Source organism: Strigops habroptila, chromosome 10, assembly GCF_004027225.2.
Source record: "Strigops habroptila isolate Jane chromosome 10, bStrHab1.2.pri, whole genome shotgun sequence".
Taxonomy (NCBI): domain Eukaryota; kingdom Metazoa; phylum Chordata; class Aves; order Psittaciformes; family Psittacidae; genus Strigops; species Strigops habroptila.
Genome location: NC_046359.1, coordinates 38,034,343 through 38,048,649, shown reverse-complemented (window position 1 = coordinate 38,048,649; position 14,307 = coordinate 38,034,343). Strand labels below are relative to the sequence as shown.

At 37.8% G+C, this 14,307-nt stretch overlaps 1 protein-coding gene across 2 annotated transcripts in view; it reads left to right on the top strand.

Annotated features, from left to right (window-relative positions):
* The window catches only part of SPATA17 (spermatogenesis associated 17), an 81,337-nt gene extending 78,154 nt beyond the window's left edge, over positions 1 to 3,183 (top strand). For both annotated transcript variants that reach the window (XM_030499555.1, XM_030499554.1), the window contains one exon: positions 3,044 to 3,183. In XM_030499555.1, the coding sequence (XP_030355415.1) occupies positions 3,044 to 3,124 (81 nt within the window). In that variant the 3' untranslated portion in view covers positions 3,125 to 3,183. The remainder of the gene's footprint in view (positions 1 to 3,043) is intronic.
* Positions 3,184 to 14,307: the final 11,124 nt, after the last annotated feature.

The following is a 14,307-nucleotide window of genomic DNA, read 5'->3' as shown; positions in this document are numbered from 1 at the left end:
TTAAACGCAAATGATCCTGGCAGTCTACCAGAATCAACCAGCAGTGCATTGCACTGCACGATTTGAACCTACATTTCACCATCAAATTAGATAGACATGAGAACCTGGCTTACAATTCCTTTCCTTTTATGCCGCCACAATGATACAGTGGAATAGAATCTCTTCAGTGCTGTGAGGTAGATCTTGCAAGGCCAAGTGGTATTTTCAGGCCTTACTTTCTTACACTGTTGAAACCTGATTAAAATCTGTATCTTTAAACACAGAAATGGCTGAGGTTCTTTTCCTAAAAAGATATTTGTATTTTATATGCATACTGTGCAACATTTACGTAGCATACATTCTAAACTCCCTTAATTAGTCTAACTGTAAGGCCAGCAAGACTTTTATTTATCCATCAGCCTGCATGATGTTTCCTGAATGTGGCCAAACATAACTGCTGTCGTCATAATCGGAGCCAGTTGTTTAAATGCTCTGTTGTGAGTTTCTAGTGAAATAGCTTTAAATAACAAGATAAACAGTACAGCTGCCAACCCAAAGCAATCTTACACTGAGGGGGTGTGTGGCACAGAAAATTTCCTGTTTGTCATTTTGATTTGAGTTTGAAGCTGGACCTGGGCTTAGTTCCAGCTCAAAAAACTGCTCACTTCAAAGGCTCCTAAATCGTCCCAAGGAGCTAATTTTGGCAGCTGATTGTTTTTGTTTGGCCAGGCATCCTAATAGCGAAAGCCGTCTGCTCCAGCAAGTGAAGACTTCTTCAATGCTCAGACTTACCATTCCCAATTCTATCCTGATGTGGGGGGTGTAAACCGCGACAACCTTTCACTGGTTTCCCCTTCTCACCCCAAGTTCACTGCTTTATTTGTTAAACCGTACCTAACTGTCCTGCATGTATATTAAATATAGACTTCCTGTTTTCCAAAGAAAAGATACTGTATTCTGCGCTGAATTACTGCTTAATCCTAAATTATAGCTATGTTATCTGTTTGCTTTCTCGGCAACTAGAGCTGTTTTTTTTTCCCGCTCTCACGAGCAATATTAGCCTGGTTAATTCACTGATTTAAAGATAACTAGCTTCGCTTTAGAAGGAAACTATTTGCAGTTATGCTGGAATTATAATATTTATTGTTATAATTATATGGACAACTTTTCCTGCAGTAAGAAGGTGCTTGTGATGCTAAACACACAATGCAAATTAAAATCCTGTGCTATTCTTAAAGTATAATATGAAAACATGCAAATAAGCTGTTTCTGGTGGGTAACAAATTGGATGGTACAAGGCATAGAGAAACAGTTAAAAAGAGTGCAGTACTCACTTTCACACCACACAGGGAGTATTTAATTCTGATTATTTATGTCTGCCTTGCATCAGAATGTTAGAGGAATCATACCAAATAAATTTAAGTTTGAGATGTAAGAAATGGTGTGATCTCAGTTTGGCAATACGCAGCGCAGACCAAACTCAGGCGGGCCGTGTTGGTGTTTGCATGTCCCTAGTTGCTCTGTCTGTTTATGGAGATTCAGCTGAACTGTGGGCTGTGAAGTAGCTAAATCTAAATTATCCAGGGAATGAGAATTCTGCTGCATGTCATTTTTCAGAGAGAAAACAAGCAAAAACCAGTTTTCATTCTGCTTTTAAGAGAAAACCAAACCTTTCAAATTGTGAAATGGGTTGAAAAGGTAAAAAAATTAGCTTTCGTTCACTCATGGCCTCAGAGATTTTATGAAGACATTGCTTTGCCATGCAGTTTCGCAGAGCATCATCTTGACAACAGAAAGAGCAGAAAGTGTTCAGACCAGCTTCTTGCTTCAAAATGAACCATCAGATCCTGGAAAGCTAATAATCCGTCTGTGGCATGTTACTTTTAGAAAGGGAAACCAACTTTAATGCAAAACAAAGATTTTGTATTGCTGATCCTATTCCCTGTATTTAAGGTTAAAGAAAATAATTTTATAAAGAATGCTTTCAAACCTTGATCTTAAACACCATGGACTTGCTAATCAGTTACCATGAGCATTTATTAGTAAGTAGCTAAATCAAAATGCTGTTTGGAATACCTAGCTTACTTTCCATCCTTTTTCGTTGGCTGTATTTACATTGTACTCTTAAGGTACAGGTTCACTTGCATTTCTCATATTCAATTTAGATTTGTAAGCATTTTCATTTTAAAAACTTGAATGTAATAACCAAGAACCTTTCCTGGAAAAAGCCTCCTGCTTTCTACCAGAGCTCCCAATCAATTTGTTGCCATGAATATTTATTTAATATGTATTCATTTTTTTCCATTTCTCATGCAGTTGCTTTAATACCCATGTTTTAATGTGAACCAAGGTAGAAAAGTTAAAATATTACAAGGATATCTTGTTGTCTTTAATCTACTTGCTTGCCAGGGAGGAGAATACAGTTTTGTATACCATAGAATCATAGAATGGTTTGGGTTGGAAAGGACCTTACGATCATCTTGGGTTGGGGTTTGAACTAGATGATCTTAAGGTCCTTTCCAACCCTAACTATTCTATGATTCTATGATCATCCAGTTCCAACCCCCTGCCACGGACAGGGACACCTCACACTAGACCATGTCACCCAAGGCTCTGTCCAACCTGGCCTTGAACACTGCCAGGGATGGAGCATTCACCACTTCTCTGGGCAACCTGTGCCAGCGCCTCACCACCCTCACAGTAAAGAGCTTCTTCCTTATATCTAACCTGAACTTCCCGTTTAAGTTTAAACCCATTGCCCCTTTTTCTATTGCTACAGTCCTAGTTTTTAAAGCAGGAAATTTTTGCAGTGCCTATAGTTAGAGTTTGAAATGTATATTTGCTTGCAATCAAATGAATAAATTCTTCTGCTCTTCTGCAAAGTACTGTACATATAATGTCAAAATGTATGTTTCATATACATTATTGTTAATAATTTGCATTATATTTTGTATAATGAAATGTAACTAGAAGACAAATATTTAGAGCTTTAAAATACCTTAAAAAAAAGGTAAACCCATGAAAGCCAAACCTAACACTTTTTTTGTCTCTCTTGTTTCTGTAGGACTTTCAGAGAGTGTTACCATCAGTTGTTCTCTTTGAAAAGTATGGAAAAACTTACTCCAGTACCGGGCAAATAGTGTAATTGTCCTGTGAACTGTGCAATATGACACCTAATGAGTGATCAATAAATACGTGTTCAGCAAATGCACAGCAGTATGTTGACTGAATGTCCCATAAAGTTCTCTTTCTGTAAAGGGTTGTAATCCTATTTCCCTGTTATGTGGGTACGTAATCATGTGTGCTCGGCAAAGAAGAACACATTCGATCACAGAAACTGGTATTTGTTCACTATGTTCCCTAGTATCCAGTCCTGCAAAACACTGGGTATCTTCTGAACCCGTTAACTGCAAAAGACTCAAATAATTCAAGCATCACGGGAAGACTTCAGCATTTCTTAAGAGAAAATCGTAACCTAATTGCTAAAATCATCTGAGTGAATTTTTAGGAGAGTTTTGTGCTGAATTCTCTAGGATACCATGTTTGCTTTTCATATCATTTGGCTATACTTGAATCAAATATATCTCTTTATCCTACTCAACAGTAGGCTTTTTATTACTGAATTTATGTGATTCTTTTGTCCTCCTACAAATGTGCAGAAAACCTCCATGAGAAGTCTATTTCTATGAATACTTTCTGAACTAGGAGTCACAAATTCCACTTCTGCAGGTTTTCAGCTGTCAGCCGATGTGAAAAAGTTTTAGTGCTATCACATACCAGAGTAAAAGCTCTTTCAATTCCCTTACAGTAGGTTACAAGTGCAGGCACCTGGATGTACTGTTGTTAGTTATTAGAGTTTTTCATTTTCAAGCTTTGAAAAGTTTATTCTTCTGCATGGCAATGAGACATTAACTCTGGGAACTGAGAAAAAGGCACCTCAGTGGCTGCGTCTCCCCGATAAGATTTAATCTGATCAAATGCGTCAGAGTGCTTTAGTTGTTCCTGGGTGGGATTGAACATGAGAAACTCGTGCAAAACTGTTGATGAATAAAGATGCCACAGTAATTTTTATATGTGAGAGCTACCTATTTGATTGCTTCAGCTTTAAGGTAGTTCATCACAGTAATTCACCCTGCGTTGCCTCTTTAACTTCGTACCACAGTTTCCCATCAGTCCGATTAGAATCAGCAATGCCTTTATCAGATTAATCTTTCTTTCTCTTTCTTCCTTTCAGTATCTCTGACCCCAGGACAAAACAAAGCCGACCATGCAGCCTGTACTGCACTGGCAGTGGTGCTTGTAGCTAAGGGTCTGGAGCACAGATGGAGGTTAAACACAACACTTCCGATTCTAATTCTTTGATGCATACACACTATTCTGCCTTTTAAACAACAAAACTTTCCTGTTTCTAAGCAGATAGCTATTTGCAGAAATCTTCTTACCTTCTTACCCTTCTGATCATTTCATTAGACAAATAAACACCCACAAAATGAATAGAGTAGCACTCACAGTACCTGCCAGGTTTGGGGTTGTATTTCACAGGGAATCCAATACTTTAACTAAACACATAGAATTTATATCATTTGTTGGCATATCACATCCAAACTCTTTTGTGTGGCCACACTGTAATCCCAGAATTGTTTAATTTCTCATTAAGTACATTCAACACTTACTCAGTACATTCATACAAGCCATTTGAGAATTATTCTAGTGGGGGCTTTATCAATTCTTCCATTATGTAGAGACTTATTATTTTCATTACTCTCTTAAAGTGCATATAAACACATGCAGAGAGTTCTATGATTCTATATCAATCTCTGAAAGTTTAGCTGGATCTTGACTTCTGTTTTAGTTTTAAATCCCATGCAGGTGCTGCAGAGTTCAAGAACCTTTGCAAACATGGACTAGAGAACCTGCCCTTCAGTTTTTCTATATATGGATGAGGCTGATTGATAGAGAAAACTCCCAGTATTAAAAGGAACAGCTAGTAATAATTTAAGAATCTAGTCTTGGGGCACCTTAGGCATGTTGGACTCTTTTGATGTCAAAAGCTGATAATATAGTGCAGGTAACAGGAGTAGATTTTTACTATGTAGAGGAATTAGACATCGTGAATGAATCAGAAATAATTTGGAAGTGAATGCTGGCAACTCTGCAGTATATATGAAAGGAGAGCAAAGACAAATTTTATCCCTTGGGGTGGACCTGATTTCTGTGGCCCTGGGATATATCACCACTTCTATTGCATAGCCCTCTGCAGCAGCCAAGTGCACGCATCTGTCTGGCAAGGAACATTTTGGTTTGTGCTCTTGTATAAATCAAAATGTTTGCCTGTAGCAAACTTACAGGTTAGGCCAGTTAAGGCTAAAATGTTGATATTTTTATTCACTGCAATCATATAGTGAGCAAAGCAATAAGAATTTTGATCATGTCATTATGTTACCAGTCTAGCAGTATAAACACTAAGTGATTGTGTAAGTGATTTTACTTATGTTTTTCTTTCTAATGGATATGGTTTACCATATCAATTTGAATTATAAAATTACTTTTTGTAGTACATTTGAGTAATGTATTTTTAATATTCCATTTACTATAGGTTTTCCTTATTAATAAAACTGTTGGTTTATAACATTCCAGTGCTAAATGGTGTGTACTTCAGTGAAGATTTTTCTGTTTTATAGGGGATGTTATAATCTATTCTCATGCTACAAAACCTTAACACACAGAATGGAGATAGAGGCACTGGGAAAGGAACACTGAAAATGTGGAATGGACTCATGGATATTGAGGAGTCTGCAAGATCTGTAGCCTCTTAGAAATGGAGTTGACTATGACATTCAGCAAACTACTCACAACAGTATCTAAAAATCAAAAGGAATCACTGCGATGCCAGAGAAATAGACAAATATAAGAAGCTGTGTATCAGTCTTAGGAAAAAAGAAGTGTAATTACTCTGATTGCCCCACTCACTTGAACAAATGTGAGTAGTAAAACATACATAGCCAAAATATACCCAAGCAACTTGGTTGCTCTTTTCTGCCATAACAAAATATGACCTCGGTATGCAGTGAGACATGCCTGATCCTTGCTTTTCAGCCACAGAAACACAAATATTGTTTGTGATTTGAACTGATTCAGTCCACGTGTACAAAGGAAAAAGATATACTGTTGGACTGTTTCATACTGCATTGCTGAAGAGGCTTACCAAATCCCTTTAGGCAGCAGCACTTACAGGGAAGAACTTATCATACCACCTCGCTAACAGAGTATCTCTGGTACAACACTTTGCTATCTTTGCCTAATGTATAAAAAGCCTGGAATGTAGTATTTGATGTTCATAGATATCTTAGCAGATAGATACAAATTCATAGGTATCTGTGAATTTGTACAGATCATAGATCTTGAGAGAGTCAGATAATAATGCAAGTTATTTCTATATCAGAGACACTGGCCTACATGCCAGGTGCTAAGGATTCAAAGCCTCTATGCTGATGACCAATGATGATCTGGTTTTACCTCCACTGGGGATCACAGCACTCAGAAAAAGGATGCAGGCAAAAGTCATTAAAATGGAACAACAACGTGCTAAAAGTTGCTCACCTCTCACATCATGAGGAGTTTCAGGGATATTAGAAATGTCTGGTAACATCTTTTCATACCAAATCTGTATCAGTGGATTAAGGATCTTTCAGTGTTGCTGCCCAATAGTTTTGTTTGACTCCTACATAGATGATGTCGTAAACACAGAAAATCTCTTAATTTGGGTAATTTTAAGAACTGCCTTCTGGGCTGATCCAAGATGTTCTCCACACTTGTCAGAGAAAACATTTAGCTTGTAATGCCCTCTAGAGGCAGAATTGCTATAGTAGTGTTGACCACAGATTTACGCTATGCTTTTCTGGTCCAACTGTGATGCCAAGCTTTCAAGAAATGGCTTTCTTTTTTTCCTTTTTGGCTTTCTTTTTTCTTTCTAATTGATTTTTAATAAGCCACGTTTCATATTTCTATAGGAGCAGAGGTCTAGAACCATTATAGGCTCTACAACTGATCTAGATGCCTCATTCTGGACCTTGTACTGAAGATGTTTCCAGCTGAGATGTGGCCATACTTAAACTGCAAAGCAAAATGGTGATGCTGGTAAACAATAATGGAGTTTGACATGCCAATACTTGACATTGAATAAGACTCTGAAAGCATCAAAATTAAAAAGTATTTCTAACAGTTTACTGTTATTCCAAAGGATGTGTTTGCAACATGCTTTTCATCAATCTGTGGTCCTCAATTTGGTGAATTTAGATGTTCTTCATAGTTGAGTTTGTTAGAAGGATGAGGAGCTGTCTTTTACTGGCTCCTGTGGGCTCCTATACTCAGAATAGCAGAGACTGAGAAGCAGAGGATGTGTGTAATTCCTTAATTTTAAAATCTGGATTACCCCATATTAAAACAGAAACTCCAACCACAAAGGAGTCATAGCCACGTAATCAGAAACAGAATTTGAGCCCTGAAGCTTTTATTTGTCTTAAGTGCATCTGTAACCACTTTTTTTTGGTGAGTCTTCTTTCACAAGCTGCCAAAGGTTTCTGGTAGGCCTGGAAAGATGTCAGCAAAGAAGCTCAGGCAATGCAAAGCGGTCTTGGCTTCCTATTCTTCCATCTTTTAATAGTTCAGCTCATTAATGAGACAATCATCTGGCTGCTGGCACAATCAGATACAGTCACTTATCAGTACATTGAGTTCAGTTTATAGTACTCGGATTCATATTCATGATCAGAGGATGCACTGGAGCAATTCATTAGTGCACTGCTGCATTAAGCAATCACTGCCAAAATGTGGCATATTGAGAGTTTGCATTAAACTGCTTCCTTTGAAAACCTTTTGGTTAAGAAATGCCTAAGTGCAGAAATGTGTTGAGATAAATCACTCAGGCACTTCAAGAAAAACATTGAGACTCCACATATATATTTACTTTAAAAAAATCCATTTACTGGTGCTATTGTGTGTGTGACACTATTGCATCCTCCAATGCAATTTTAGACTATCAGAACAGCTAATAACATGCATAAACCAGATTAGAATTCTTCCAAACTGAACCCTCTTTCTTACTGTTAGTTGCTTTATGCTGTCTAATGAGAGTTAAGGTTGGTTTTGGTTGGGATGAAGATACTCAGCAATGCCAAAACCCCAACCTTCTACATTCTGTATGTCTCCTTATGGTACAAGTAACAGGCACTTGCAATTGCAGCCTATACAAGCTAAACGCACAACAATTCTGATTTCAAAAAGAGACAGAGCTTATAAATTAGAAAGACATGCTGCTTCTTGAGTACTAATGTGAAAAGAAGGTGAGGCCAGATTTAGTTACCTTCTCACTTTTTAAGTTTGTAGCATGGTTTCAGTGACTCCTTGTCCACATGCTTCATTTGATTGTACCTTCTAATTTTCTACTGACAACCCTTCTTCCAGTTCATCATCTCTTCTTCAGATTCCTAAACATCTGAGGTACTCAGTGGTAAGAGGTGTATAGAAAGAAAGGAAAGAAAGGAAGTAGAGCTGTAAATTTGTGATCACTCGTACATAAGCAAAATAGGTGCTAAACTTTCTTTTAATGTGGCCTTAATGTAACTCCTCTCCCTTGACTAGGATTATTCTTGTTTCTTCTAAGTGGTATTTAGACCAAAATCTGGGCCAGTGAATCACTGCTAAGAGCAGAAAATGCGCATAGTATGTAAAAATAGAAAACAGACAGCCCATACTTTATGTTTTTGCAGCAATAATAATCTCATACATGCCTAATAGTTTTGAATAAGAATGCGGTCACCTGTGTTTCAGGCACTGACCAAACAGCCTCTGACATGGGTCTCTCATTAGAGAGAGTTCAGTTCAGGAGGCATTTGCTAGTTTAATTTTTCCTGTTTCCCGGAGCTGTGTGCCAGGTAGGCGAGATTCCCATGAATCTGCTAAGGAATCATTCACCCTCTTGGTTTTGTTTCTGTGGTTGATCTTTGCTTTTTTCCTGCCACTTCTTCCATTTCCCCTGCAACATAGGATAACTCTGGATTATGCTAATAATGGCATAAAAAATCCTTGACAGGAACTAGTTAAAAATCAGCTGAGAATAAAAAGCTCAAATTTTTAAGAACTCTGTGTCTGTAAGATTTGTTTCCCTCTCAAGCTCCTGTATCTCTTCCACTAGAAAGTGTTACCATCTGCAGATGGTTTGCCATCAATCTTTTGCTCTAGACAACAGGGAAATGGAGTATGCTGAAGCAGGCAGTGTGGTTTTTAAACAACATCTAAACATTTCTTTGGAACAGAAAGGTCTTTATGATTTCTTCACAGTCCCCTGAACACACATATGACAGCGCCATAAACATGAACATTTTGGTCTGGCTGAACAGTTTATACCTTAATCTCAATAAGAACATATAGATGTATTTAATGATAACTACATTTTCTAAAATTTAAATCCCTCAGTCCTCATTAGTCCAGATGATTACTCCAGTTATCCGTGTTGCTAGTCTCTGTTTCCAAAGCCTACCGTTATGGTATCACACGAAGGATCAAGTGCCCTATTCAGAACAGAGACCCTTCTGTACTGCTACTGCTGCTCAAATCTAAAGGAAAAAGAGATTAATTAAAAAGGGAAAAGACAGTACAAGAAATTTAAGAACTGGAAGAACCATAGAAACAATCTTACCCACAAAATCTAACCAGTGATATACGTTGCAAGTAGCTGGAACATTTTATCCAGGCTTCAAACAGGAAAAAGAAAGAACTATTCTAGGCAAGGGCAGGAGTCACTCCCTGCTTTATGCAAGTCAGTAATGGCAATCACTCAACCCACATCGTGGTGACTCGAAGACACATCTCTGTGGTAAGGAGCGAAGTGGAAATTCACCGTTGCCCCTGTGAAGGCAGTTCTGACTGAGTCAGGTTTTCACATAGATGCCTGGTACAACAGCTCCTGCAACTTGTTAGTTCATCACTTGTAGTCTAATGACAGTTGAAGAGGATGACCGTGACAGACAGCTGTGTCTGTAAGCATCAAGAGAGAGCTTATGTTTGACCTAGTTCTGGAAATGATTAACACATGATTTAGCTCTCATTCATTTCTATTCATGGTCATATATCTCACAGCTGTTGCCGAACACCAAGAATCAGGAAGGGGTTTTGATGACTTTATACTTTACAAATACATAATCAAATGGTGAGATCTGACCATTTACAATAAAACCAATATGGTGCTTGTTAAAAAATAAGAATATTTGCTCTTTTTGCTCTGAAGTATTTATTTCCATTTTGCCACCAGCATATTCTAGTAACAGGAAAACAGTGGTGGTGTATTTCATGTCTTGTAAGTATATCCATCTGCTTATTTAATTTTTCACAACTACTACGCATTGAGATGAATCACTTCTGTTATAACAAGTGTAACAACAAACTTCAAGATGCTTGAAAGATTTCCAAGTGTAGGTGTCCTTTTTTAGTGTTATGTTTACAGTGAAGACTGCAGGGTTCCTCCTCCAGTATAATCGTAGCTAAAAGGACAAGGTGCTTCTGCTGCTTTAATATTTAACCCACTTACAACTCTCTTATGATAACAAAGAGAAAAATTATAGGTCTATGGCCAGCTGGGACTTCACAGTGCCGCAACAGTTCCACACGCACGCACTTAGGAATCCATAGCTTTGGGAGGGATAGCATCTGGTTGTGATTTGCCGCTCAGTAGCAACCTGTTAGGTTACCTCATCTGGACCGGGAGAGGGTCTCCACTGGCTGGAAATGTTTCTGGCAAGTTTACTCATACTTAAGGCAATGAGGCCCATTGTGCAAACGTAGCCCTTCCATGGGAGGTTTTAAGAAGCTATGAATGAGGACAGGCATGTGTGAGGGTTTGTACACTAACAATATATTGGAGCTCACAAAGTATTACAATGTTTGTAAATCTCTCCCACAATATTATCTTCTAGATCCCCAGCAGTGAAGCTCGTAAAACCTGGCACTTTCAGGTATCTCTATTGCTGTCTCCTATCATATTCTTCCTCTTGTCTGGCTCTTCTTCAACAATGTTTGTTCCAAACATCAGCAGGTTTTGGTAGGACATGCTCACCTCTCTCTGGTCTTTGCTTCCACCCTTCTCACATCTGACTGATACAAACTTGTGAAGGTGTTCAGATGCAGAAGACTTTCAAAGCTGTTCTAGCTGAAGACGTTCAACCTGGAAAACTGTGTTCTTTTCCATAGCTTTTTTCCAGAGCAGATAAAGAGCTGGCAAAAAAGATGGGTAGTTTTTCCAAAGCTGATTGTCTTAACATGGGTGAAAGAATTGTTCTGACAATTTAAGAAATTAAGAAAATTGAAGCTTGTGTTTCAGTCTTGTAAATGTTTATTGCTATGATAGTGTTATTCACGTATTCTTCTCAAAGTTCAGCAGCTTGCCAGAATTAATAATTTATATTTTTTTAATGCTGATTTATGTCAGTTTGAGACAAAAATAACATCTGTGCAAATGATTCTTGAGAATTCTTCTTTCTGAGGAGTCTCAGATCCTATTATAAATATGAAAAGCTCATATAAACAGCTGAAATTTGAAAGACTCAGATTTTCTCACTAAATGTACATAAAGATAGACTCATCTTTAGACATGAAAGATGACTCACCTTGAACAAGTCACTACTAACCTTCTGCTGAGCTTGAAAACTAGTAGCCTGCCCCAGTTTTTACACTGATAAAAGGAATCTGGCCATGCTGTTTTCTCAATATATGTTGATAAACTGGCTCTTCACAGCAAGAACAAATTTAACTGGTACATCTGTTACTCAGATTGTCACGTAGAGTTAGCAAATCTATTAAAACATTAAGTATTTAATTACTGTCTAGAAGTTAGAAGCAAGGACCGGGGGATAGGTCTTGGCACTTTCTATGCAGAACTTGTAAGTGAATAATCTTAGAAACAACTGAGTCACCTTCTCTGACAAGAGAAAGTAATTAAAGAGTTCAAAAGGATGCTAAAAGTACTCAAAATTTTATAAACAATAAGATTTGCTTTACAAGACAGATGTAAAATTCACATAAACACTCTTCTGGTCATGTCCAACAGGTTCCTGAGTAGACAATGACAGTGGTTTTAGAGTATTTGTTCTAACCCAAATCTGAACATGTCTGGGGTTTAAAAGCACACAAGCAACTGAAAAGCAACACGAAAATGTACGATTTGAAATGAAGTGAGGAAATAATGCTATAGGGATCATTCAGTACTTAGTTTCTTCATATCTCTTCAGTTCTTCTCAACTTCTGTACTCTAAAATACAGTCAATTTGTACTCTAGAATACATGAAACAGTGCAGATAAAGCCCCATATTTCAATAAGCATTAGAAATTTATCTGCCAGGTAGCACACACAGCCTTGCACAATAGGCAATGCAGTGGTTTAATTCAGCAAGCAACTTGATGCAGGTGTGTTTTCCTCTTTGGGAGTGGGACTGTGATAGGAGGACCAAGCTGAAGGAGGAAATAAATTGCCAGCTGAGAAGGGGAGTATCTCAGAAGAAGGATGGTGATTAACACTTGTCAGGGTTTTGGTTGTGGGTCTGACCCAAATGGCTGTCTTGGTTTACTGGGCTGTTCAGAAGCTCTTTAATACTGCTTGCTTTGAAGCGCTCCTGGAACATCAGAGGTAGATGGTGTATGTTTTATGGCTCTCACTCATAAAGGCTTTGGTGGGTTGTTGAAAGTGTTTATGAAATTAGGTACTCTTATGCTTTTTTATTTTTGACAGAAGTGGCTTTAAGAAGTACACCAGAACAACATTATAGAATGTGAAAAGCTATTTCTATGTCTTCAACTGGAATTAGGATAATCTATTAATAATCTATTAATCCTTGTGATCCTAGTGATGCCCCTCCTTCTGATAATGAAGCTTGCTTATATTTGTTACTTAGCGATGGGTTTTCTAAGATGGACACAATCTGTACTTTAATGTGTCAAAGACAATGATTCTGTTGTTTTTTTCCAAAATAGAAAATAGCACTATTGGTGCCCAAATAATCCAAATCTTCATTTAGAGACCTGAAGTGGAACCAAGCAGGAAAGAGGAAAGTGTGGAGCAGAGGAAATTTTTGCGTGGATCTCTGTTCCATGAAAACCCATAGCAGGGAGCCTCAAGAAAAGAGCTAACCTTCCCTTGGTCACAATTTATATCTTTTCTCAAAAAAAAAAAAAAAGAACAGGCAGAAAAAGCAGTGATGCATGTCTGATATTGATGGAAAGCAAGTATGTACCTCATCCATTGAAAACATTGATCAAGGCCACTTTGCTCTTTTCTAATGATGGCTCCATAAATCTGCCAGTATCAATGAAAGTCACTGTTATCTACTCGAGGTTCTAAACGGCTACGCTAAGGAAGCTAAGTCGTAGTTAATGGTTCTTTGCATCCAGGAGACAAATTGTCATGCTTACCTCTTTTGAAACTTTCCTACTGCTTTTTGTTTGTTTTGTTTTTAAACACATGAAGAAAACCAGGACACATAAAAAAGGAGGAAAAAAATGCACATACCCATGGTAATGTTTAGTGAAGTGGTTTTAATGTTTAAAGCTTTTTTGCAGATCTTTTGTCTTATGGATTTCAGTCAAGGAAGATAAGAACCCAATAGGATGTGGCACTTTTCCTGTGCATGCAGTCTATTGACTGTGGCAAAGAAAAGGTCTGGAAAAGTGATATTCCTGTTACATATCAATGTACATTTTGCAGTTCAAGGTCAAATTAGAAGTAGGATTTAAATTCAATAGCAATGAAACCTTACAAATTGTTCTGATTGAAATGCTATGGAAAGCGTTCTGTTCACCCTGATCTTCATCCAGTGATGGACATAAATCTCTAACTCACTTAAAATTTGATATCGACAGTAGTTCACTATAACCAGAACAGAAAGATGGGAATTAGCCTAAAGTGACTAAATGAGCATCGGTTACCTGTTAGGTGATTGGGTGTGACTGCTCCATAACTGCCTCATGTCATCTTTAAGAAATAGGATGATGGCAGAGGCTAAAGGTAAGCATGTGCTATAGCTGGAACAGAACAGAGATCGCAGGGGCTTCAACCACGAGGTTGCTCCAAATGCAGAGTAAGAGAAGAAGACTGGGAAATCTAGCCCTCTGGATGTATGGTCATTTTAAAAAGTCACCTTATATATACATATATATAACCACGGCTGGGGAAGCAACACAACTGCCAAAATTCCCACTTGCAAAGCATACTGTACTTTGCTTAGTAAACCAAGGCATTTGATTTACTTGTTTATTAAAGTCAGGGAGGTGCCAGACACCATA